We start from the raw sequence: 25,553 nt of genomic DNA on the forward strand, positions 1-25,553 counted from the left end.
ATTTGTGAGCTTATGAATGTAGTCAAGGTGTATTGTAATGTTTATTTTGCAATAATGGTAATGATCTAATATTTGCACTGTATACGTTGATTAATCTACATAGATCACAACAAAAAGCATTCACACTGCTAATCGTTTACTATTTAAGTCAAACTGCACTTTTATTCCTCTGGAAATGTACATGACTGACCAGAATAGCTTGTTTGTGGCTCAAACAAATTTTCCCTTCATTCATTGGTTGTAAAACATTATTGGGTAGTTACCCATCTGCTGAAGGAACGCACATCATATTCACCTCGTCTCTACAACCTCACTGGAGCTACCACTCTACCTCTGTGTGCAGGGGCTTCCAACCCAGTAATGGCAAAACCTGTAAAGAAACTGTTGGACGAGGTGAGGTTATGAGGCAAAGCACAGCCTTTCTGCAACAGAATCATATTGTAAATGGCAGGTACATACCTGCGAGGCGAACCCTCATTTTCATTGGCTAAGGGCTTTTCTCAATGGAACTCAAATAACTGATCAATTGAGTGTCATTAAAATACAGTCAATTTCCATTTCAAGGGCCAACCTTCACCTGCTAACTTGTATTCTCACTCTAACATTGCCAAATAGTAAGCCTGCATTATACTGCTGAAATGTTCATACATGTATAAACCATTCATTTACACCTATGAAATGATGTATAAAGTATGGCTGTTTTACTTATCATAATTATTGCTTACAAATGCATTATTTGGGGGTTGGGAGGGGGGTTGGGGGTTGGGAGGGGGGTGTAGTTAACAGTTCTGTTTGTTTTGTAATTAATTTCTGTGTTTCCCGTTTTTCATTCATTCAAATAATTGTAGCCTACCTTTTGAAGGTGACATATTTTAGACAACATGAGATTGATTTAACGGTCATAAGAGGGGAATGTATTGAAGGTGTACAGGTCTATACATTTTGTATGTTTGATCATATCACAATAATCTAAATCAATTGGATTTGATTGTCTTGTATTCTACAGAAATATTTAACACAGCATCCATTCAAGATGGTAGTTGCTGTGTGATGACATAAAATTAATAAAACATTTACTTAGAAGTCCAATATTAGCCTGGAAGAGTTCAGTTTTATAACAAACTGCCAATATGAGAATCTCTAGACGCAAAAGAAACGCACACCTATTTAGGCGAGGTGCTGGCTAGCGGAGTGGAACACTTAAAAAAATAAAGGAGAGCTCTCATCTGAGCTCCTAGAGTGCGCTGCTCTCCTTTATTTTTTAAATATGAGAATCTCACCTCACACATTTGATTTAAGGAAAATACAATAAACATTGAAAGTACAGTAAATCAGTGGACAAAGAACGGAATTTTATTGATGTAAGTCAGACGATTACTGTGCAGAAAATACCATTAGAGTTAAAGCATGTCACAGATTCACATGGGAATGACGAGGAACATGGAAGGACAACTCCCCCATGTTGGAAACTAAAGCAGAACTGTTGAAGTATAGCATACTGTACAATATTGTGAATCTGAAGTTATTTGTTTTGCATCGTTGTAGTTGGATTATAAATTTGGCCACTGTCTTCTCAGCAACAGAAAATTAGGAAGAAAAGAAAGTAGGTTTGTTCTCTGAATAACTTATGAGTACAAATTAATTTAAAAGTGTTTAAAATATTGACGCAATGTTAGTGCACATAGCCAACATACACAGAGGCCTTGAACCTTGTAGAACTTGATATGACTCTGGCTGAAGCACTTTGAAACCATTACACAGCATGTGACACATATGAAAGACATGCTGTCCATTTAACACACCTAAAAACATGGCTGTGTCCTAATATTCTTAACTGGCTACCTTATTTCTTTGCCTTTCCATTGTGAAACACCTGGACAGGCATCCATCATATTACTTTCAACTGTTGCAGTTTTTCAGATCAGTGGTCACAAAGGAAAGGAGACAAGGAAAGGAAGCAGGTTCAGAAATGTGTAACCCCCGGATCCATCTGTAGCGTCCCTGCCTACTCACATCCTGGTCTTAAAATGGCGGACAGGAATGCCATAGCACAGGTGACAATCTTTTGAGAGTATAATATATTGATGGCTTAATTCTGATTATTTAATCGACATAGTTCTGGGCCTTAGACAACAACAGTCACTGCCTTGTGAAGAAACCATTTCAACTGGAACCAGTCAGTGCAGGACACACACGTATAGGTATACAAGCGGTCTCGGTCTTTGTCCAAAGGGTGAATACAACGCTACAGTGCTTCTAATAGAGGCCAAAGCGGTGGTTCATGGCAGGTCTGTTGGAAGCTATCCACAGCACAAACATGCATTAATATGGCTCTAGAAAACAGAGTGTAATGAGTGGGCTGTTATTGAATGTCTTTCCATTGTATGTTAATCCCCATTGCTATTGAGAGAGTCTGTCCATCATATGTTATACTGCATGGTCATTGAGTCTTTCCATCATATGTTAACCCTCATGGGCACCTTGGCTTGGATAGACATTTTGGAATGTTCAATTACTTGTTGCACACCTCATGGTCTGTCTTTTTTTATAAGAACGCCCTTCTATTCTGCCATGTCATTGGTTCATCATGACATTTCATATGCTATTGGGAGCCATGTCTGTTCTATATTCAACTACCGCGCTTTACAAGTTATGGTTAGGTGAGTGTCAGGGTTTGTAAAGTAGCAGTTGGGCTGAGTTAAATGGAGACAGTTAAAGCAGCCAAGTAGCATAGATGGAGTACTCCAATTACTGCTAACAATAGGAGAGATGGGGGAGCCCTTCATAAACCAGTATCATTACGTTAGAATTAGTTTACCTCCTGTCTTTCAGATATCACACAAATCTAGGATTGGTTCATGCTTCACTCTGATCAATGGAAAGATCTGTGCAAAGACTTGAGTGACACACGATGACTTCAAGTTTAAATTTGACCTCAGTCCAGTGGAATAAGTTGCTCAATAGGTCCTAACGTGGTGGATAGGCTTTATGTATACTTTGAGTTATTAGCCCGGTTAAACCATATTGAAGACTACGCTGCACCTTTAAAACAATGGTGAGCCCAGTGTTCAGTCTGATTGAACCAGGCTATGGTGTTATAGAAGCAGTAATGAAACAGTCCAGTAGGAATGTCCCTTTGGTTCTCCCGACATTTGAACTTGACCCAGATCTTCCACACTGTGCTTAATTACCTCCACACTCAAATTACATTCAAATTCTAAATTGATTTTTTTCCTTCTTGTTTCTCATTTGTTTTATAACTGTACAAGATAAAAAATGATCAATAATGAGTTATACACATTTATAGGACAACATAGTTTACGTAATATTACTATAAAGGACAAACAAGGTGTAGTTTTTAGATTCTGAATGCAGTATGCCCCTTTCATTGAGCTGTAAAGATGCGTTATGCTGAAGATGTTTCCTGTAGTAGTTGCCTTTTTTAAGCAGCAAATACGTATTCCTAGCCTGTCAACTACTGCCTGTAGCCGTCGCGTGATCCTTACAAGTCAGGGTCAAGACAGCTTGAGCACTGCTTAGATTTCTCATAATATCAGTTAGCCACATAACCTGCCGATAGGCTATATGTGTTTTATATCACTCAGCAGTAGCAATATATAACCAGTGGGCAGAGCGGTTTTATTGAATGTCCACCTTGGCGTTATAAGGACCAGAGTTCCTATAGTACTCCGCTAACCTCTCACTTCAAAGACAAAATTATTGGCTTTTTGAAGACAGCTAGGAGCCCGGCCAACAGTGTAAATGACAACCCACACTAGATTTACCAGTCATTCTCCATCTTGGTTCCACACAACACGAATGACGACACGTCATTTTTCCATCAAAGCTCTAGTGAAGAAGGGTGGTTGGCTGGTCCAGTGGAAAAGTGGGTGAGTTTGAGAGAGAGGAAGATGTGTAGAGGGCTGACTTTGTTCTGTGGCTATCTTCCACCCCTGGAAAGGGAATAGTGCATTGTCTCAGGTGTTATTCAGGTAGTGTTCATAAGCTCTCCTGTGCATACTGTAGACTCTCCTCCAGACCCCCCCAGCCAGGGTGGTCTGTGTATAGGCCTACGGGGGCCCATCTTTGGGGGAGGATGGGGGCTGGGAGGTGCTGCCCGTGGAGCTCTTCAGGGAGCCCAGGGTCTTGCTGAACCAGGAATTTTTGGCCGCTTGGATCTCGTTCATCAGGACGCCCCTCTGGTGCTCCAACTCCTGAGGACGGACAGAACAAAGGAATAAATAGTCACCATAGCAACATGACCAGTCAGTCACTATAATAATCATCAATATTAGTCACCATAGCAACATGAACAGTCAGTCACCATAATAATGAATAGTCATGGTGATAATCATGAAGTCAAAAAGGGATGGAACACAAAAGCAGCACATCCAATGGCTTGAACAGAAGGTGTGTATGTGTACTACTTTATTATACTACACGGAGTGAGAGAGTGTGTGTGTGTGTGTGTGTGTATGTTTCTGTGTGTTTTAGTGGGTGTGCGCGTGCATGCATCTGTGTGTTTTCGTGCATGTGATTCTGTGTGTGTGTGTGTTTTAGTGGGTGTGTGTGTGCGTGCATGCACCTGTGTGTGTGAGTTCGTGCATGTGATTCTGTGTGTGTGTGTGTGTTTCTGTGTGTGTGTGTGCGTGCATCTGTGTGTGTGTGTGTTAGTGCATGTGATTCTGTGTGTGCGTGCATCTGTATGTGTGTGTGTGTTTGTTTGTGTGCGTGCGTGCATCTGTGTGTGTGTGTATGTGCACGTGCGTGTGTGCTGCTATCCTCCGTGGTATCTGACCTGGATCTTACACTTGGCCTCTACCAGCTGTAGTTTGGTCTGGGCCAACTCTAGCTCCAGTTCTCTGAGCTGGGACTTCAGGGAGTCCTTCTCCTCGTCCAGCTCACTGTTCCTGTTGTCTCTGCTGGGAGCGTACATCTGGAGAGGCCCTTCTTTACTGAACACCTCCCTGCAGCGCTCACACGCCATCACCTTACTCTGCAGAGGCAGGCAGGGAGAGAGAAGCACACGTATACCAGGTCAATCTACTGGAGCTACACAACCTGACCAAAAGTATGTGGACACCTACTCATTGAACATCTCATTCCAAAATCATGGGCATTAATATGAAGTTGGTCCCCCTTTTACTGCAAAAACAGCCTCCACTCTTCTGGGAAGGCTAACCACTAGATGTTGGAACATTGCTGTGGGGACTTGCTTCCATTCAGCCACAAGAGCATTAGTAAGGTCGGGCACTGATGTTGGGCGATTAGGCCTGGCTTGCAGTCGGCGTTCCAATTCATCCCAAAGGTCTTCGATAGGGTTGAGGTCAGGGCTCTGTGCAGGCCAGTCAAGTTCTTCCACATTGATCTCAACAAACCATTTATGTATGGACCTCGCTTTGTGCACGGGGGCATTGTCATGCTGAAACAGGAAAGGGCCTTCCCCAAACTTTTTCCACAAAGTTGGAAGCACAGAATCATCTACAGTGTCATTTTATGCTGTAGGTTAAGATTTCCTTCCCTGAAACTAAGGGGCCTAGCCCGAACCATGAAAACCAGCACCAGACAATTATTTATTCTCCACCAAACTTTACAGTTGGCACTATGCATTGGGGCAGGTAGCGTTCTCCTGGCGTCCGCCAAACCCAGATTCGTCTGTTGGACAGCCAGATGGTGAAGGTGATTCATCACTCCAAAGAACACAATTCCACTGCCCCAGAGTCCAATGGCGGCAAGCTTTACACCACTCTAGCCAATGCTGGGCATTGTGCATGGTGATATTCTGCCTGCTCGGCCATGGAAACCAATTTCATGAAGCTCCCGATGAACAGTTCTTGTGCTGACGCTGCTTCCAGAGGCAGTTTGGAACTCAGTAGTGAGTGTTGCAACCGAGGACACATGATTTTTACACGTTTCAGCACTAAGCGTTCCCGCTCTGTGTGCTTGTGTGGCCTATCACTTCGCGGCTAAGTCGTTGTTGTTCCTAGACATCTCCACTTGACAATAACAGAACTTACAGTTGACCGAGGCAGCACTAGCAGGGCAGACATCTGACGAACTGACTTGTTGGAAAGGTGGCATCCTATGACGATGCCACGTTTAAATTCACTGAGCTCTTCAGTAAGGCCATTCTATTGCCAAAGTTTGTCAATGGAGATTTCATGGCTTAGTGCTTGATTTTATACACCTGTCAGCAGCAGGTGTGGCTGAAATAGAGGAATCCACTAATTTGAAGTGGTGTCCACATACTTTTGTATATATAGTGTAAGTATACACAACATAAAGACTATATATAGTATACTCTTGGCATTTTCTCAACCACCTTCATGAGGTAGTCACCTGGAATGCATTTCAATTAACAGGTGTGCCTTGTTAAAAGTTGTGGAATTTCTTTCCTTCCATCTTAATGTGTTTGAGCCAATCAGTTGTGTTGTGACAAGGTAGGGGTGGTATACAGAAGATCGCCGTATTTGGTAGAAGACCAAGTCCATATTATGGCAAGAACAGCTCAAATAAGCAAAGAGAACCGACAGTTCATCATCAACTTTTTAGAGGAGTGTGTGAATCAGGCCTTCATGGTAGAATTCCTGCAAAGAAACCACTACTAAAGGACACCAATAAGAAGACGACTTGCTTGGGCCAAGAAACACGAGCAATGGACATTAGACCGGTGGAAATCTGTCCTTTGGTCTGATGAGTCCAAATTTGAGATTTTTGGTTCCAACCGCTGTCTTTGTGAGATGCAGAGTAGGTAAACGGATGATATCCGCATGTGTGGTTCCCACAGTGAAGCATGGAGGAGGTGTGATGGTGCTTTGCTGGTGACACTGGGTGATTTATTTAGAATTCAAGGTACACTTAACCAGCATGGCAACCACAGCATTCTGCAGTGATACGACAACCCATCTTGTTTGCGCTTAGCGGGACTATCATTTGTTTTTCAACAGGACAATGACCCAACACACCTCCAGGCTGTGTAAGGGCTATTTGACCAAGGAGAGTGATGGAGTGCTGCATCAGATAAGCTGGCCTCCACAATCACCTGACCTCAACCCAAGATGGTTGAGATGGTTTGGACCGTAGAGTGAAGGAAAAGCAGCCAATAGTCTTGAAGGAGTTCCCACAGCATATGTAGGAACTCCTTCAAGACTGTTGGAAAAGCATTCCTCATGAAGCTGGATGAAAGACTGCCAAGAGTGTGCAAAGCTGTCATCAAGGCAAAGGTTGGCTAGTTTGAAGATTTTAACACTTTTTTTGGTTACTACATGATTCCATATGTGTTATTTCATAGTTTTGATGTCTTCACTATTATTCTACAATGTAGAAAAAAGTAAAAATAAAGAAAAACACTTGAATGAGTAGGTGTGTCCAAAATGTTGACTGGTAATGTATATATTTATAAATACTATATATAGAGTAAGATGGTAATAAGATGTATACTTACAGACACACTGAAATATATTATATTTCCATTTTCCTTTGCAATGAGTCCATAACCACATTAGCATTACGGACAAAGACATTTTATCGCCACAGCAGTGATGGGCTTTTACCTAGTGATGGGCTTTTACCTAGTGATGGGCTTTTATTCCAACACTACTAGAACCCTTCATCATACCACCTAATAATAATTACATGACAGACGCCATACACAAATCCTGTCCTACCTTGATGATGTCCAGCTCCTCCTTGGTGGCAGCCTGCTGCTTCTCTAGCCTGGTGCTGAGATGAGAACAGATCTGGGAACACACAGGAAGGACTGCATGTTTACTAAGCTACTACATATTACCTGGACAGGTTCAGTGACCTTTCAGATACACCAGAACACACAGAAGACGCATCTCAATTAGGATTGAATGGGATTTTAGGGGACGTCGTAGGTTTGACTTTCTCCTGAGGGGAAATGTGTCTTGGACATTAAATAGTGCTGCTGCTTCCACAGAGAATATCGCAGATGAAAAACCATACATCATAGTGATAGGTGAAAATTATCTGTTAATTGAATGATTAGAATATTCCGCCCTGAAACATATAATTGTATGGAAGTGATTAGAATGTATAAAATCATAATCAATAAATGTGTAGTCTAGTCAGAATTAGGGTAAAGACAATATGTCTTTATGGTATTTTAAATACAGACTGTCTGAGCTTGGTGCCGACCTGACTAGAGATTTGCGAGAAGAACAGGGTGTATGTCTCAAGGACAAGGTCACTAATCTCTGTCGGCTGGGTAGCAGGACATGTGTCCTGTGTCCTATGGTTGTTTGTATGTGTGTGTGTATGGTTGTGTGTATGTGTGTGCGTATGGTTGTTTGTATGTGTGTGTATGGTTGCGTGTGCTTATGGTTGTGTGAATGTGTGGGTGACTTTTGAACGTTCCCGTGAATAAACCTTTTTGACTATTTTAGCTGGGCCTCCGTCTGTTTCATTTGACCAGGATCTTACAAATGCTGGTTTGCAGACTGAGGAATATAATTAAATTGGGTTATGTACCTTGAGAACAAAATTCTCTTATCACATAGAAGCACCAATCTCCCCACCCACACAAAGCTTATCAGCTCCTGGCACGGTTGTGACGTAGACCATACACACACTGCTCTCCTCTCTTACGTGTCTCTGGATCCTACCTGTTTGTATTCGGTGATGATAGTCGTAGTTTTCTTGATCTCTGACTCTGCTTTCTCCAGCTCTCTCCTGAACACCTCTTTAATCTGGACAGACACGGCAAGATGGCAACCACACATTAGCGATGATCGTAAAACACTTGCTACTTCAGTCACCTGGGCTTCTCTTCTCCCAAAGCACTTGCATGTGTGTGACTGTGAGCTGTGTAACCTGTGCCGTCTCCTCCGCCTGCCTCCTCTTCTCCTCCTCCGTCTCCACCAGGCGCTGTTTGGTGCAGAGCAGCTCCTTGTTCAGCACGTCTGCCTTGTCTTCCGCCTGGTCCAGGTCGGTCCGCAGGGCGATCTTACTGGTCACAAGCTCATGGGCCAGGTCATCGTTCTCCTGCTCCAGACGCATGCTGGCCTCCTGCAGCCGACGGTTCTCCCTCTGTGAGCAACACACACATTGCATTTCACATTTTAGTCATTTAGCCATTCATCTTAAGATAGCTGGGTGAGACAACCACATATCACAGCCGTAGCAAGTACATTTTCCATCCAAAAGTACACAACCCCACACACACTAGTGATGTGCGGGTTGACTCATAACCCGCAGTCATATCCGAAGGGCAGGCAGCTTTAGGGTCATGAAATATTGTGTGGATGAAGGGTGGGTTTAGAGTCATGAAACATTGTGTGGCTGAAGGGCAGGTGGGTTTAGAGTCATGAAATATTGTGTGGATGAAGGGCAGGTGGGTTTAGGGTCATGAAATATTGTGTGGATGAAGGGCAGGTGGGTTTAGGGTCATGAAATATTGTGTGGATGAAGGGCAGGAGGGTTTAGGGTCATGAAACATTGTGTGGATGAAGGGAAGGTGGGTTTAGGGTCATGAAACATTGTGTGGATGAAGGGAAGGTGGGTTTAGGGTCATGAAACATTGTGTGGATGAAGGGTGGGTTTAGGGTCATGAAACATTGTGTGGATGAAGGGTGGGTTTAGGGTCATGAAACATTGTGTGGATGAAGGGTGGGTTTAGGGTCATGAAACATTGTGTGGATGAAGGGTGGGTTTAGGGTCATGAAACATTGTGTGGATGAAGCGCAGGAGGGTTTAGAGTCATGAAACATTGTGTGGATGAAGGGCAGGTGGGTTTAGGGTCATGAAACAGTGTGGATGAAGGGTGGGTTGAAAAGAGAAAACAATGAATTAAAAATCCATGAATGTGTAATTACTGTGCAGTTGATATCTATAGGATACACTGAGGTTTATATTTTGTTCGTTGTATCTGGCGTTAGTGTGTAGCCCAGCTTTAGGGCCTAACTGTAGCATGCCAAATACACGCCAGCTGACAAATACACGCCAACTGACAAATACTTTTGGAAACCTGGGATGAAAAAGTTAACGTTGATCCACTGAGGAAAAAAGGGCAACGTCTGAGTTTAATTAAGAATAAAACTGCGAACTGGAGAGTTGAAAATGAATAGAAGGAGGGCCAGTAGCCTAATGTCTGGTGAAGTGGTAAAAGAAGATGATCGCAGCTATGTTATGTGTGATCATTGTGAGGTGCTATACACATTTAACAGTCACAACCCATTGTGCACAGACATACTGTTCAGATGGGTTAAATGGAAAAGTAGCCTAACTGAAATCTGGACAAGGACTTTAGGTCTAGAACCTCTCACATAGCCTAATATAATGTTAATTCCTTCAGAATTAAGCATTTCTTGCAGTAAAACTATACACCAAATATACATTTTGACTCGAACAGGAGTGGAGAAATCAACTTTATTTTATTTTATTCAGCATATTGAGAGAATGAATGCACAGTTAAGGGGCTGTCTATGTTTATCAGCATCATTAAAGCTGATAGTATTTCAAACAAAATATGCATCAAGCCAAAATGAAATCTTATCAAAAACATGTTGGGTCATTTTCACAGCTTTGAATTTCCTTAAAACCGGTTAAACTGATGTAATTTGGAAAACTTTCATTTGTTATTGCATTTTCTCCCAAGTCCCTAAGCGTCTTCCCTGCCCAAGAGAAGCAGAGATGGGAACTCTTTACTCTTTATGAAAACTTTACCGATGTCAACTAGGTTGAAGGAGTCATTCTATCGATTTAAGACATTATTCTGGTGATCTAGGGTTTATTTCATCTTCTTGGGCAACATGCAATGACAGAACAGAAGCTGCATGTATCTAATTAGAGTCAAGTTGACTAACAAATAACCTACCAAAATGTTGGAAATTATAAACAGAAGCGTAGGCCTATCAAATCAAATTTGATTTGTCACATACACATGGTTAGCAGATGTTAATTTGAGTGTAGTGAAATGCTTGTTCTTCTAGTCCCGACCATGCAGTAATATCTAACAAGTGATCTAACCTAACAATTTCACTACAACTACCTTATATATACACACACACACACACACACACACACACACACACACACACACACACACACACACACACACACTATAAGGCCATGCTCAGTATGCACAGTATGTGGAGAAAAAAAAACTTACACAACTTGTTAAGAAAAATTAGCGATAGCTAATTTTCTGCACGCGCACAGCAAGCAAATCAAATGTTATTGGTCACATACACGTGATTAGCAGATGTTATTGCGGGTGTAGTGAAATGCTTGTAGCTCCGACAGCGCAGTAATATCTAACAAATTACACAACATATACCCAATACACACAAATCTAGGTAGAAATGAATTAAGACTATATACATATGGACGAGCGATGTCAGAGCGGAACGGACTAAGATACAGTAGAATAGTATATAATACAGTATATACATATGAGATGAGTAATGCAAGATATGTCAACATTAAGTGAATGAGATACCGTAGAATAGTATAGAAAACGGTATTTACAGGGGGTACTACTAATCATCTCGAACAACCCCAAACCAGAAAATACAACCCCAAACAAAAAGAAATGTAACATGCAACAATTTCAAAGATTTACGGAGTTACAGCTCACATAAAGAAAACTTTAGACCCTAATCTATGGATTTCACATGACTGGCAATACAGTTATGCATCTGTTGGTCACAGATAGCATTTTAAAAAGGTAGGGGTGTGGATAAAAAGTAGTCCGTATCTGGTGTGATCACCTTTTTCCTCATGCAACACGACACATCTCCTTCGCATAGAGTTGATCAGGCTGTTGATTGTGGCCTGTGGAATGCTGTACACACACACCACTTAAATGGCTGTGCAAAGTTGATGGATATTGGCGGGAACTGGAATGCACTGATGTACACCTCCCAAACCTGCTCTGGTGGACATTCCTGCAGTCAGCATGCCAATTGCACGCTCCCTCAAAACTTGAGACATCTATGGAATTGTGTTGTGTGACAAAACTGCACCTTTTAGAGTGGCCTTTTACTGTCCCCAGCACATGGTGTTATGATGATCATGCTGTTTAATCATCTTATTGATATGTCACACCTGTCAGGTGGATGGATTATCTTGGCTAACGAGAAATGCTCATTAACAGGGATGTAAACAAATGTGTGCACCACATTTGAGAGAAATAAGCTTTTTGTGCGTATGAAACATTTCTGGGATCTTTTATTCAGCTCATGAAACATGGGACAAACATTTTGCATGTTACATTTATATATTTGTTTAGTACAGATTAAAGGAGCAACTCCGGTAGGACTAAAACATTCTTCCTCACCTAAAGTTCAACTGTCGGAGTCAGTTGGCGCGCTAGTGTGCACTGCCTTCATAGGCCTGCAGCCTAGCTAAGCCAATAATAACCATACCACACCTTCACAAAAGTTGCCCACATACACAGCAGCTGAGGTCCCGGGAGGTGCCATGGCGATGCCCACCTACTTGCCCTTAAGCATGGGCATCATGGCCCCCAGCACATGTACATTCTAATGTCTCCCTCACTCTTCTCTTCTCCATTTCTTCTGCTGTAGGAGACATTGAAGATGAACAAGGCAGCGTTCAAGACGGTGCTGTGACAGCTCATCTACAGCCACAGTGATGTGGATGACGACAGACAATGAAAGCTCAGAGAGACCCAAGTCAGCCGGTCGCAACTCAAATGAATGCTTCTACAAAGACCCTAAGGATTGCCCCCTCCCCCTCCACACCACTCTCTGTTGTCATCTATGCATAGTCACTTTAATTAACTCTACCTACATGTACATACTACCTCAACTAACCGGTGCCCCCGCACATTGACTCTGTACCGGCACCCCCCTGTATATATTGTTATTTTATTTACTGCTGCTCTTTAATTACTTGTTACTTTTATCTCTTATTCTTATCTGTATTTTTTGAAACTGCATTGTTGGTTAGGGGCTCATAAGTAAGCATTTCACTGTAAGGTGTTGTATTTGATTGATTTGAGACAGGGTAAGAAAGAGTGAGACTGGCTTTTCCCTGGCACTTTATTTATTTATGGTACTGACTGCCATAACACCTGGATCCACAGGTCTAAAGTAAATCGATCTTTGATTAGAGGGAATGCTTGAAGACCAGCATACAATGCAGTATTTTCTAGGACATCTTTCCCTGATGACGCACATCTCAATGGCTCGATGGATACCGAATACATCAGGAATATGTCCTAAAGAGAATTTGCTCATTGGCAAAACGTAGCCGAGACGTCAGCCTAGGTTCTACATTCTACAGTTCTACATTGGCATATGTAGGCCAAGGATCAACATCTCGGTGGCACCTTGCCAATGTGCAAAAAGTCTCTAGAATACATATTCCCAACTCAAATTTACATTTTCAATTTCATATCCGAAGGCGTTGTGCGCGCATACTGGGTTGAGGCTGCACAGCCGACTAACCACTATCGAGCCACTCACTGGCACCACTGTTTGCACACCTGGTTTAGAGCCAAATCAGGGAGTTACGCAGATGAGGATGGAGGTTGTGGGGTTGTTATTAAGAACTGAATTTGCATATTATAAGAAAGATATTTCAAAATGTCAGATCCAGTCTGAAACGGTCCCATACACATCTACATGCCCGTTCACCGTTTACAGGATGTCCGCTATCCGGAATCACGCTGCAGCAGCCCAACAAGAATTGTTCCACTGTGCCAAGGGACAGAAGGACGAAAACATGTACATCTTCATTCAACTTAACAAAGGCATACCGTGTCTGCTTCATGCACCATTAGGCTATATCATCCTATAAAAGAAAGTGATTATTGTACAGGCTCTGTTTTCTTTACATTAGTAAATTAGAGCTAGCTCACTAGCTAACTCATAACCAAAACATACATTTGATTAGTGAGCCCATTACTAATGGCTAGCGAGCAAGGTAAATCTACTAGCCGGATGTCTAGTAGATGGGCTAGCTGGGCTTTACTATGGGCTGAACAAAGCTCGGTAACTAACTACCAGTCACTTGAAGATAGTAACGTTTTTCAGGTTGCAGTCATCTAATAATGTCCCTCCTTTTAGTGTAGAAAGGTTATAACATAATGAAAATGTATATGATTTATGTGCCATAATTATTAATGAGAATGTGGTGTTCATCTCATTTCAGGGGGGACTGCCAGTCATTCTTCCCTGACTAGCCTAGCTATCTGTGTGCGCATTGGGTACGTATCTGTTTCAGAGGGGAATATTTTTCCTGAGCATTTTAAGCCCTGCCTACTCAAACTTGGTGGGAGAGTTGTCTGTCTGAAGAGAACCCTGCCCAGAAATAGTTTTCCCCCCATTTGGAAAAGTCAGAGAAAAGCTGAAGGAATACATACTGTAGCTCCAAGGTCAGAGATATCTGAGACTAACAGGATGAGGTTGTATTGGATTACGTTATTCGTAATCCCAATCTTAACATCATTCCAATAGTCAGGAGGGGAAAGCTCTTTCCTCTTCCATATCTTTGACCAGCAAAAGTCTATGGCTTCCACTCATTACAAAAATGTTCTATCCCTTTCTCTTCACTGAGTGTGTGTGCCTGGCATAGTCTACAAGACCTGAGCAGAGACTGGAGGGAGGGGCCTGGCATGGTTAAGAACAAATTCTTATTTACAATGACGGCCTAGGAACAGTGGGTTAACTGCCTTGTTCAGGGGCAGAACAGACTTTTTTTAACCTTGTGAGCTTGGGGATTCGATCGAGCAACCTTTCGGTTACTAGTCCAATTCTCTAACCACTAGGCTACCTGCCGCCCCAAGTATCATCTATATTTACAAACAACCCGTTTTCAGAGATCCAATTCTTAAGGAGGTATACAAGCACAGTGAGGGGGCCCACCGAAGTAACTCTAGCTATGGGAAACACTTGGGTAATTTTAGTGGCTGAATGTGGATTAAGTAGAAGTGAGGCCCCTAACCACTGATAAAGGGTCAGATATTGTGTCATCTGCCAGATTGGGGGTAGAGTAATCTGATTCTAGAGCAGTGGGTAAGACACGATTGTGTGTAGTCTGTTTCTTACCTGGTAGCGGTCGATGGGGTCCTCCTGCTGCAGCTGGCTCTCTCTCAGGGTCTGGTACTCCTTCTCAAACTTCTTCAGCTTCTTGGTGGGAACCTGGAGGGGTGACAGGAGGACAGCTGAGTCAGTGTTGTTGGATGGAATTGTCTTAAAAAGGTGCAACCACAGCCATATGGGATCTATCTTACCAAAAAATTACAGCAGTTTGCCTTCTAAAGTGTGAAAGAGCTTCTAAACCACTAGATGGCAATGGGGAGACAAACAGGACTAAAACATTCAGCCAGTTCTGTTTCTCCAAATGGATGTAATCAAAGTTCGGTTTACTGAGATCTCGGTGAGCTTGCAATGGCGCAACCTTCTAACTGAAGGCAAAACTAGGGTTTCCACAGCATATCTTATCACTTTCATCACCCGACTGATGGAACAGAAACAGAACAGTATCAGTATAAACACTCCTCTTAGAACTGCATCAATGTACACTTAACTACTCACTATTGCTTTTACTAGAGAAATGTATTAACTGTTACATGCCCTTAGCCTTGGCACAAAATGGCTGCCGTCGGTCTCTCCTGAGAGCAGTGACATCACACCTCAAAACCCTACTACTCTGTGCAGAGTAGTTTACATCATGTACACCTGTTCATTTACATTCCAGCTAACCACTCTAGCCTCATTTTTGCAGCACAACAAACACAGCAGAAGCTGAACAACAGGCAGTACAAGTTTCACGAAGAAACCTCTTCAAAAAGCCGAAAGCCAGAACTACCAAGATAACACCAGTGTTTTGGCATTAGAGTAAGGTTAATTATACACCTGCACAGTAGGTGCAAAACTAATCATAATGTGCTGAAAAAGCAACAAATTCAGACTAGCATGCCTCATCTTCAGAACAAACACATACTGGTAACCTTAGAAGTGAACACTTCAAAACATGACAACACATTTAGTCAAGGCTCTCTATGCCAGCCAGATCTGTGCCTAAGGAAATGGTATCCTAGGGTGGCTCAGCCCTTGGCGGTGCCATGGCACCTGCTGCTAGGATGTGGTTTACAGGTTTCTCTGGGGCAAAACAAGCTACAGAGGGGTGTGGCTTTGTTAATGGATCCAGCCACCAGAGGCCCCTATGAGAGAGAGGGGGGGGGGGGGGGGTATCAGCTCACTGGCTGATTCCACCAGAGATAAAAGCTCACATAGGAGATGGTGAAATACCACAGTGAGCCATCACAGCAGCAATATTTGTGACCTGTTGCCACAAGAAAAGGGCAGCCAGTGAAGAACAAACACCATTGTAAATACAACCCATATTTATGTTTATTTATTTTCCCTCTTGTTCTTGAACCATTTGTACATCGTTACAACACTGTATATATACACATAGTATGACATTCGAAATGTCTTTAATCTTTTGGAACTTCTGTGAGTAATGTTTACTGTTCAATTTTATTGTTTATTTCACTTTTGTATATTATCTACTTCACTTGCTTTGGCAATGTTAACATATGTTTTCCCATGCCAATAAAGCCCTTGAATTGAATGAGAGTGGGAGGGAGAGAGGGGTAAATGGGAGGTCACTGTTTGAAGAAGACAGAAGGGGAAGGAAGAGCAAGAGCAGAGAGACAGAAGAGAGGAAGATAGGAGTTCACTGGCTGAGAATGAGGGAAGACAGAGGGGGATGAGTAAAAGAGAGAGCGAGAGAGATAGTAGTCCCATCCACCAAACTACCAGGTGTGAAACAGGGAAGGGACTCAGGGGGTATGCTAATTTGGTATAGAGCAGACCTAACTCACTATTAAATTAATCAAAACAGGAACATTTTACATTTGGCTAGAAATTCGAAAGGAAAAGATCTCAACAGAGAAAAATGTTCTCCTGTGTGCTACCTATATCCCCCCACTAGAATCCCCATAATTTAATGAAGACCGCTTCTCCATCCTGGAGAGGGAAATCAATAATTTCCAGGCCCAGGGACATGTACTAGTCTGTGGTGATCTAAATGCCAGAACTGGACAAGAACCTGACACACTCAGCACACAGGGGGACAAACACCTACCTGGAGGTGACAGCATTCCCTCCCCCATATGCACAACCAGACTATCACAACCAGCCGTGATTGGGAGTCCCATAGGGCGGTGCACAATTGGCCCAGCGTTGTCCGAGTTTGGCCGGGGTAGGCCGTCATTGTAACTAAGAATTTGTTCTTAACTGACTTGCCTAGTTAAATAAAGGTTTACATAAAAAATTTAAAAATACAAACTACGACAACATAACCAACAAAAACAGGTCACAACTCCTGCAGCACGCTGGGTATGTACATAGTCAATGGTAGGCTTCGAGGGGACTCCTACGGTAGGTACACCTATAGCGCATCTCTTGGCAGTAGTACTGTAGAATACTTTTTCACTGACCTCAATCCAGTCTCTCTCAGTATTAAGTAAGCCCACTGACACCCCTATCAGATCACAGCAAAATCACAGTCTACTTGAACAGAGCAATACTCAAATCATGAGACATCAAAGCCAAAGGAGCTGAGTAATATTAAGAAATGCTATAGATGGAAGAAAAGTAGTGTGGAAACCAACCAAAACAAATTCAATCCCTTTCAGACAACTTTCTGGAAAAAACATTTCACTGTAATAGTGAAGGTGTAAACTTGTACAGTATATTTGACCTCTCAGCTTCCCTATCAAAGCTAAGAATTTCAAGCAGACAACCTAAGAAAATTAACAATGACAAATGGTTTGATGAAGAATGCAAAAACCTAAGAAAGAAATTCAGAAACCTATCCAAGCAAAAACAGAGACCCAGAAAACCTGAGCCTTGTCAGAAATCAGCTCAATGTAACTGAAGAAAGCATAGACTAACCACTTCTGGGAACATTGGAAAACACTAAACAAACAGCACAAAGAGTTATCTATCCAAAATGGAGATGATTGAAGAAGTGGTTTATCCATACCTTTTGGCCCTATAACAGCAAAAACATATACGGGATCAAATACAAATCTTAGAATCAACTATTAAAGACTACCAGAACCCATTGGATTCTCCAATTACATTGAATGAACTACAGGACAAAATAAAAACCCTCCAACCCAAAAAGGCCCGTGGTGTTGATGGTATCTTAAATTAAATGATAAAATACACACCACAAATTCCTTAAACTCTTTAACATCATCCTAAGCACTGGCATTTTCCCCAATATTTGGAACCAAGGACTGATCACCCCAATCCACAAAAGTGGAGACAAATTTGACCCCAATAACTACCATGGGATATGCGTCAACAGCAACCTTGGGGAAATCCTCTGCATTACCATTAACAGACTCATATATTTCCTCAGTGAAAACAATGTAGTGAGCAGATGTCAAATGGGCTTTTTACCAAATTATCGTACGACAGACCACATATTCACCCTGCACACCCTAATAGACAAAGAAACAAACCAAAACAAAGGCAAAGTCTTCCCATGCTTTGTTGATTTGAAAAAAGCTTTTGACTCAATTTGGCATGAGGTTCTGCTATACAAATTGATGGAAAGTGGTGTTGGGGGAAAAACATACAACATCATAAAATCCATATTCACAAACAAGTATGCGGTTAAACATTTAGTTCTACAGGGCTGTGGGGTGAGACAGAGATGCAGCTTAAGCCCCACCCTCTTCAACATATATACAGTGGGGCAAAAAAGTATTTAGTCAGCCACCAATTGTGCAAGTTCTCCCACTTAAAAAGATGAGAGAGGCCTGTAATTTTCATCATAGGTACACTTCAACTATGACAGACAAAATGAGAGAAAAAAATCCAGAAAATCACATTGTAGGATTTTTTATGAATTTATTTGCAAATTATGGTGGAAAATAAGTATTTGGTCACCTACAAACAAGCAAGATTTCTGGCTCTCACAGACCATTTTCACTTTCGGATAAATAGCATGCCAAAATTCAACTGCCTGCTACTCATCCCCAGAATATAAGATATGCATATTATTAGTAGATTTGGATAGAAAACACTCTGAAGTTTCTAAAACTGTTTGAATCATGTCTGTGGAGAATAACAGAACTTATGTAGCAGGCAAAACCCTGAGGACAAACCATTCAGAATTTTTATTTTTTTGATGTCACTGTCTTTTCAATGAGTTTTCTTAGAGACACCAGATGGACTTGCTTGCAGTTCCTACCGCTTCCACTGGGTGTCACCAGTCCTTGGAAATCGGTTGAGGTTATTCCTTTGTGTAATGAAGAAGTAGGGCTATCGTAAATGAGGGTCACATGAAGTAAATTTTTTGAGAGAGGCACGTTACGAAAAAATTTGCGTCAGTTTGTTTTCCTTTTGTATTGAACACAGATCATCCCGTCTTCAAATTGATCGATTATTAACGTTTAAAAATACCTAACGTTGTATTACAAAAGTAGTTTGAAATGTTTTGGTAAAGTTTACATAACTTTTGATATATTTTGTAGTGAAGTGGCGAAAGTTGGAAGCTGTGTTTTTCTGGATGAAACGGTCCAAATAAATTGACATTTTGAATATATATCGACGGAATTAATCGAACAAAAGAACCATTTGTGATGTTTATGGGACATATTGGAGTGCCAACAAAAGAATTTCGTCAAAGGCATGATTTATATTTTATTTCTGCGTTTTGTGTCGTGCTTGCAGTGTTGAAATATGCTTCTCTCTTTGTTTACTGTTGTGCTATCATCAGATAATAGCATCTTATGCTTTCGCCGAAAAGCCTTTTTGAAATCTGACGTGTTGGCTGGATTCACAACGAGTGTAGCTTTAAATTTGGTATCTTACATGTGTGATTTAATGAAAGTTTGATTTTTATATCATTTTATTTGAATATGGCGCGCTGTATTTTCCCTGGCTATTGGCCGGTGGGACGATTGCGTCCCACCTGCCCCAGAGAGGTTAAGAGGCTCCTCTGTCCTCCACTCGTTACCTGTATTAATGGCACCTGTTTGAACTTATCAGAATAAAAGACACCTGTCCACAACCTCAAACAGTCACACTCCAAACTCCACTATGGCCAAGACCAAAGAGCTGTCAAAGGACACCAGAAACAAAATTGTAGACCTGCACCAGGCTGGGAAGACTGAATCTGCAATAGGTAAGCAGCTTGGTTTGAAGAAATCAACTGTGGGAGCAATTATTAGGAAATGGAAGACATACAAGACCACTGATAATCTCCCTCGATCTGGGGCTCTTCGCAAGATCTCACCCCGTGGGGTCAAAATGATCACAAGAACGGTGAGCAAAAATCCCAGAACCACACGGGGGGACCTAGTGAATGACCTGCAGAGAGCTGGGACCAAAGTAACAAAGCCTACCATCAGTAACACACTACGCCGCCAGGGACTCAAATCCTGCAGTGCCAGACGTGTCCCCCTGCTTAAGCCAGTACATGTCCAGGCCCGTCTGAAGTTTGCTAGAGAGCATTTGGATGATCCAGAAGAAGATTGGGAGAATGTCATATGGTCAGATGAAACCAAAATAGAACTTTTTGGTAAAAACTCAACTCGTCATGTTTGGAGGACAACGAATGCTGAGTTGCATCCAAAGAACACCATACCTACTGTGAAGCATGGGGGTGGAAACATGTTTTGGGGATGTTTTTCTGCAAAGGGACCAGGACGACTGATCCGTGTAAAGGAAAGAATGAATGGGGCCATGTATCGTGAGATTTTGAGTGAAAACCTCCTTCCATCAGCAAGGGCATTGAAGATGAAACGTGGCTGGGTCTTTCAGCATGACAATGATCCCAAACACACCGCCCGGGCAACGAAGGAGTGGCTCAACCCCATAGAAAATCTTTGGAGGGAGTTGAAAGTCCGTGTTGCCCAGCAACAGCCCCAAAACATCACTGCTCTAGAGGAGATCTGCATGGAGGAATGGGCCAAAATACCAGCAACAGTGTGTGAAAACCTTGTGAAGACTTACAGAAAACGTTTGACCTCTGTCATTGCCAACAAAGGGTATATAACAAAGTATTGAGATAAACTTTTGTTATTGACCAAATACTTATTTTCCACCATAATTTGCAAATAAATTCATAAAAAATCCTACAATGTGATTTTCTGGATTTTTTCCCCTCATTTTGTCTGTCATAGTTGAAGTGTACCTATGATGAAAATTACAGGCCTCTCTCATCTTTTTAAGTGGGAGAACTTGCACAATTGGTGGATGACTAAATACTTTTTTGCCCCACTGTATATCAACAAATTGGCGAGGGCACTAGAACAGTCTGCAGCACCTGGCCCCACCCTACTAGAATCTTTCGTCAATTGTCTGTTTGCTGAAGATCTGGTGCTTCTGTCCCCAACAAAGGAGGGCCTACAGCAGCACCTAGATCTTCTGCACAGATTCTGTCAGACCTGGGCCCTGACAGTAAATCTCAGTAAGACAAAAATAATGGTGTGCCAAAAAATGTCCAGTTGCCAGGACCACAAATACAAATTCCATCTAGACACCATTGCCCTAGAGCACACAAAAAAACTATACATACCTCGGCCTAAACATCAGCGCCACAGGTAACTTCCACAAAGCCATTAACAACCTGAGAGACAAGGCAAGAAAGGCCTTTATGCCATCAAAACTAACATACCAATTAGGATCTGGTTAAAAATACTTGAATCAGTTATAGAACCCATTGCCCTTTATGGTTGTGAGGTCTGGGGTCTGCTCACCAACCAAGAATTCACTAAATGGAACAAACACCAAATTGAGACTCTGCATGTAGAATTCTGCAAAAATATCCTCAGTATACAATGTAAAACACCAAATAATGCATGCAGAGCAGAATTAGGTCGGTACACGCTAATTATCAAAATCCAGAAGAGAGCCGTTAAATTCTACAACCACCTAAAAGGAAGCGATTCCCAAACCTTCCATAACAAAGCCATCACCTACAGAGAGATGAACCTGGAGAAGAGTCCCTTAAGCAAGCTGGTACTGGGGCTCTATTCACAAACACAAACAGACCCTACAGAGCCCCAGGACACCAACATAATTGACCCATCCAAATAATGAGAAAACAAAAAGATAATTCTTTCCAATGTGTCAAGTAATTAATAAAAAAACAGAGCAAACTAGAATGCTATTTGTCCCTAAACAGAGAGTACACAGTGGCAGAATACCTGACCACTGTGACTGACCCAAACTACAGACTCTGTGAGCATAGCCTTGCTATTGAGAAAGGCTGCCGTAGGCAGACCTGGCTCTCAAGAAAAGACAGGCCATGTGCACACTGCTCACAAAATGGAGGTGGAAACTGAGCTGCACTTCCTAATCTCCTGCCCAATGTATGACCATATTAGAGACAGATATTTCCCTCAGATTACACAGACCCACAAAGAATTCGAAAAGAAACTAAATTTTGATAAACTCCCATATCTATTGGGTGAAATAACAGTGTTCCATCACAGCAGCAAGATGTGTGACCTGTTGCCACAAGAAAAGGTCAAACAGTGAAGAACAAACACCATTGTAAATACAACCCATATTTATGTTTATTTATTTTCCCTTTCGTACTTTAACTATTTGCACATAATATGACATTTGAAATGTCTTTATTCTTTGGGAATTTTTTTGAGTGTAATGTTTAATGTAAAAAAAAGTTTTTCACTTTTGTTTATCTATTTTACTTGCTTTGGTAATGTATACATATGTTTCTCATGCCAATAAAGCCCCTTAAATTGAAATTTAATTTAGAGAAAGGAGATAAAGCGAGATGAGAGCCTGAGAAAGAGGAGATAGAGAGACAGAAAGAGAGTATGGGTGGGTTTGCCTGTGTTTACCATAGTTATACAGTGACTGGAGTCGTCAAGAGGCTCTCAAGGGTACAGTCACACAATAGGTGGTGGTTGGGATGAAAACACTGGTTTGTGAGAAGTTACGTCCCATTGCCTTGTGTCATGAGGTCAATGTTGTATATATCCTGTATGGAATGTAGTAAAAATATGCATATCGCACTGGGTTTATAAAGAGGACATATCGCACTGGGTTTATAAAGAGGACATATCGCACTGGGTTTATAAAGAGGACATATCGCACTGGGTTTATAAAGAGGACATATCGCACTGGGTTTATAAAGAGGACATATCGCACTGGGTTTATAAAGAGGACATATCGCACTGGGTTTATAAAGAGGACATATCGCACTGGGTTTATAAAGAGGACATATCGCACTGGGTTTATAAAGAGGACATATCGCACTGGGTTTATAAAGAGGACATATCGCACTGGGTTTATAAAGAGGACATATCGCACTGGGTTTATAAAGAGGACATATCGCACTGGGTTTATAAAGAGGACATATCGCACTGGGTTTATAAAGAGGACATATTGCACTGGGTTTATAAAGAGGACATATTGTACTGGGTTTATAAAGAGGACATATTGTACTGGGTTTATAAAGAGGACATATCGCACTGGGTTTATAAAGAGGACATATTGCACTGGGTTTATAAAGAGGACATATTGTACTGGGTTTATAAAGAGGACATATCGCACTGGGTTTATAAAGAGGACATATTGTACTGGGTTTATAAAGAGGACATATCGCACTGGGTTTATAAAGAGGACATATTGTACTGGGTTTATAAAGAGGACATATTGTACTGGGTTTATAATGAGGATATTAAACAGCCTGTTGCCTGGACATTACCTTTCTTCAATAGCCTGCTTAGCCATGCATAATGTACACCTGACCCTTTTCCTGTGGGACCAGGGTGGCAAATATTCCTCCCCTAGGTTATCAATTACCCACAATACATCCCTACTACAGATACTCCATTGTTAGCAAGCCATCTTCCCATATCGTTTGTTCTCAGCCTGATAGCATGCTAGGCCCAGTGTCTTATAACATATATGGACACCATGAACTCACCAGTCCTGATGTAATATATTATTACAGACAGGAATCCATAAACAGTTCTAGAAGCAGTCAAACCTGTTCCTTGCTGTATTTTGTAACTTGTAAAGGGCTAATAGATGTGTGTGGTTGATAAGATAGCCTATCAGCATTGTTTATGCTCCACTGGTCTTGGTTGTACCCAGTGAACAATAGGAACTTTACGAAAGGACTCTCCATCCCCCTCGGCCCTTCTGTTCCTGACGACTGAACACAAGTGTGTGTTCAGGTGTGTGACGCCCTGGTAAGATACCAACACAAGCTATGGGACGTGAGGGGAGAAGGGTAGAGAGAAGGGAGCCATTAGGGCCGTTTTACGCCAGTATCGCAACGCCCGTTAGTATCATGGCAAGTAAACCAAAAAAAGGACGCAGATTTGAGTTATTTAGGAAAACACCCTGAATGTTGGAAACAAACATCATAATGTTGTCATCAAGAGTCACATATATTTATTTTCCAAGCTATAGAACACAATATTTTACATACTGCAGGATTTTAAAAAACCAACGAGTTTGGTCTGCCTGATGTTTTCATTTTTGCCATGGTATTGTCACCGCCCTAGGAGCCATTATCTAAAAACAATATGAAAAGGAGAAAGAAAGAAGTCGAGAAATAGAGCGAAATTCTGCTGATGAAAGAGCTTTCATCTGAAAAATAATATACCATAGAAGCTTGTCCATGTGTGTGTGTGTGTGAGTGAGAGAGAGCGAGAGAGATAGCGAGAGCTGATGAGTAGCCCAACCGTCTCTCGAAGGTGTGAAGTGACTTGCAAAATTGACCTGCAGAGAAAGAGCACGAGCCAAAAAACAAAACCACACAAAGCTTCCATACACCCCTACAGTTTTGATTTCAGATGACAACATAATATGGAACCTTCTGAAAAAGACGGCACAAGGTTTCCCCCTCCAGCCCACTCGCCCCAGTCCTCCTCTTCCCCCAACACACTCATTCTTCCCCTCGCACTATCAGTCATATCTGACCACAGACAGCCTTGAAAGTGGCAAAAGATGACACTATTTCACCCTCACTTTTTCCATTGAAGTTGTATATAGGCCATCAGCATTCCCCTTTATGACTATTAACAGGCCCATAAAACACAGCTAACGATAGCCGTCTAATGTCGCTCACTAAAACCAATGATAATTTCAACATTATCCACAAAAATTTCGCCATCTCTGAAGTAGCTTCCTATCTAGCCATTTATCCATGACCCATACAAAACGTATTTCCAACGCTTAAACATGTGAAATAATATTTCTTATGCTAAAATATGCCGTTGAGATATCCCAAATCTAAAATATGCCATAAAATATATATTCCCAAAGTTAAAAGTATGTGGACACCTGCTCCTCGAACATCTCATTCCAAAATCATGGGCATTAATTAATCATGGGCACCGATCTCAACAAACCATTTCTGTATGGACCTTCCTTTGTGTTCAGGGGCATTGTCATGATGAAACAGGAAAGGGCCTTCCCCAAACTGTGTGTGAGACGAGCACAAAGTTGGATTCACCGAATTGTCTACAATGTCATTGTACGCTGTAGCGTTAAAATTTCCCTTCACCGGAACTAAGGGGCCTAGCCCGAACCATGAAAAACAGCCCC

The 25,553-nt window shown here is 41.8% G+C and overlaps 1 protein-coding gene across 6 annotated transcripts in view; it reads right to left on the minus strand.

The window, feature by feature from the left end:
• Positions 1-1,331: 1,331 nt before the first annotated feature.
• The window catches only part of LOC120053672 (rab GTPase-activating protein 1-like), a 148,949-nt gene continuing 124,727 nt past the window's right edge, over positions 1,332-25,553 (minus strand). For all 6 annotated transcript variants that reach the window (XM_039000846.1, XM_039000845.1, XM_039000847.1 and 3 more), the window contains 6 exons: positions 15,039-15,131; positions 8,836-9,051; positions 8,628-8,711; positions 7,668-7,739; positions 4,799-4,996; positions 1,332-4,214 (listed from right to left, as the gene is read on the minus strand). In XM_039000846.1, the coding sequence (XP_038856774.1) occupies positions 4,071-4,214; positions 4,799-4,996; positions 7,668-7,739; positions 8,628-8,711; positions 8,836-9,051; positions 15,039-15,131 (807 nt within the window). In that variant the 3' untranslated portion in view covers positions 1,332-4,070. The remainder of the gene's footprint in view (positions 4,215-4,798; positions 4,997-7,667; positions 7,740-8,627; positions 8,712-8,835; positions 9,052-15,038; positions 15,132-25,553) is intronic.

This window comes from Salvelinus namaycush, chromosome 9 (genome assembly GCF_016432855.1).
Source record: "Salvelinus namaycush isolate Seneca chromosome 9, SaNama_1.0, whole genome shotgun sequence".
Classification (NCBI taxonomy): domain Eukaryota; kingdom Metazoa; phylum Chordata; class Actinopteri; order Salmoniformes; family Salmonidae; genus Salvelinus; species Salvelinus namaycush.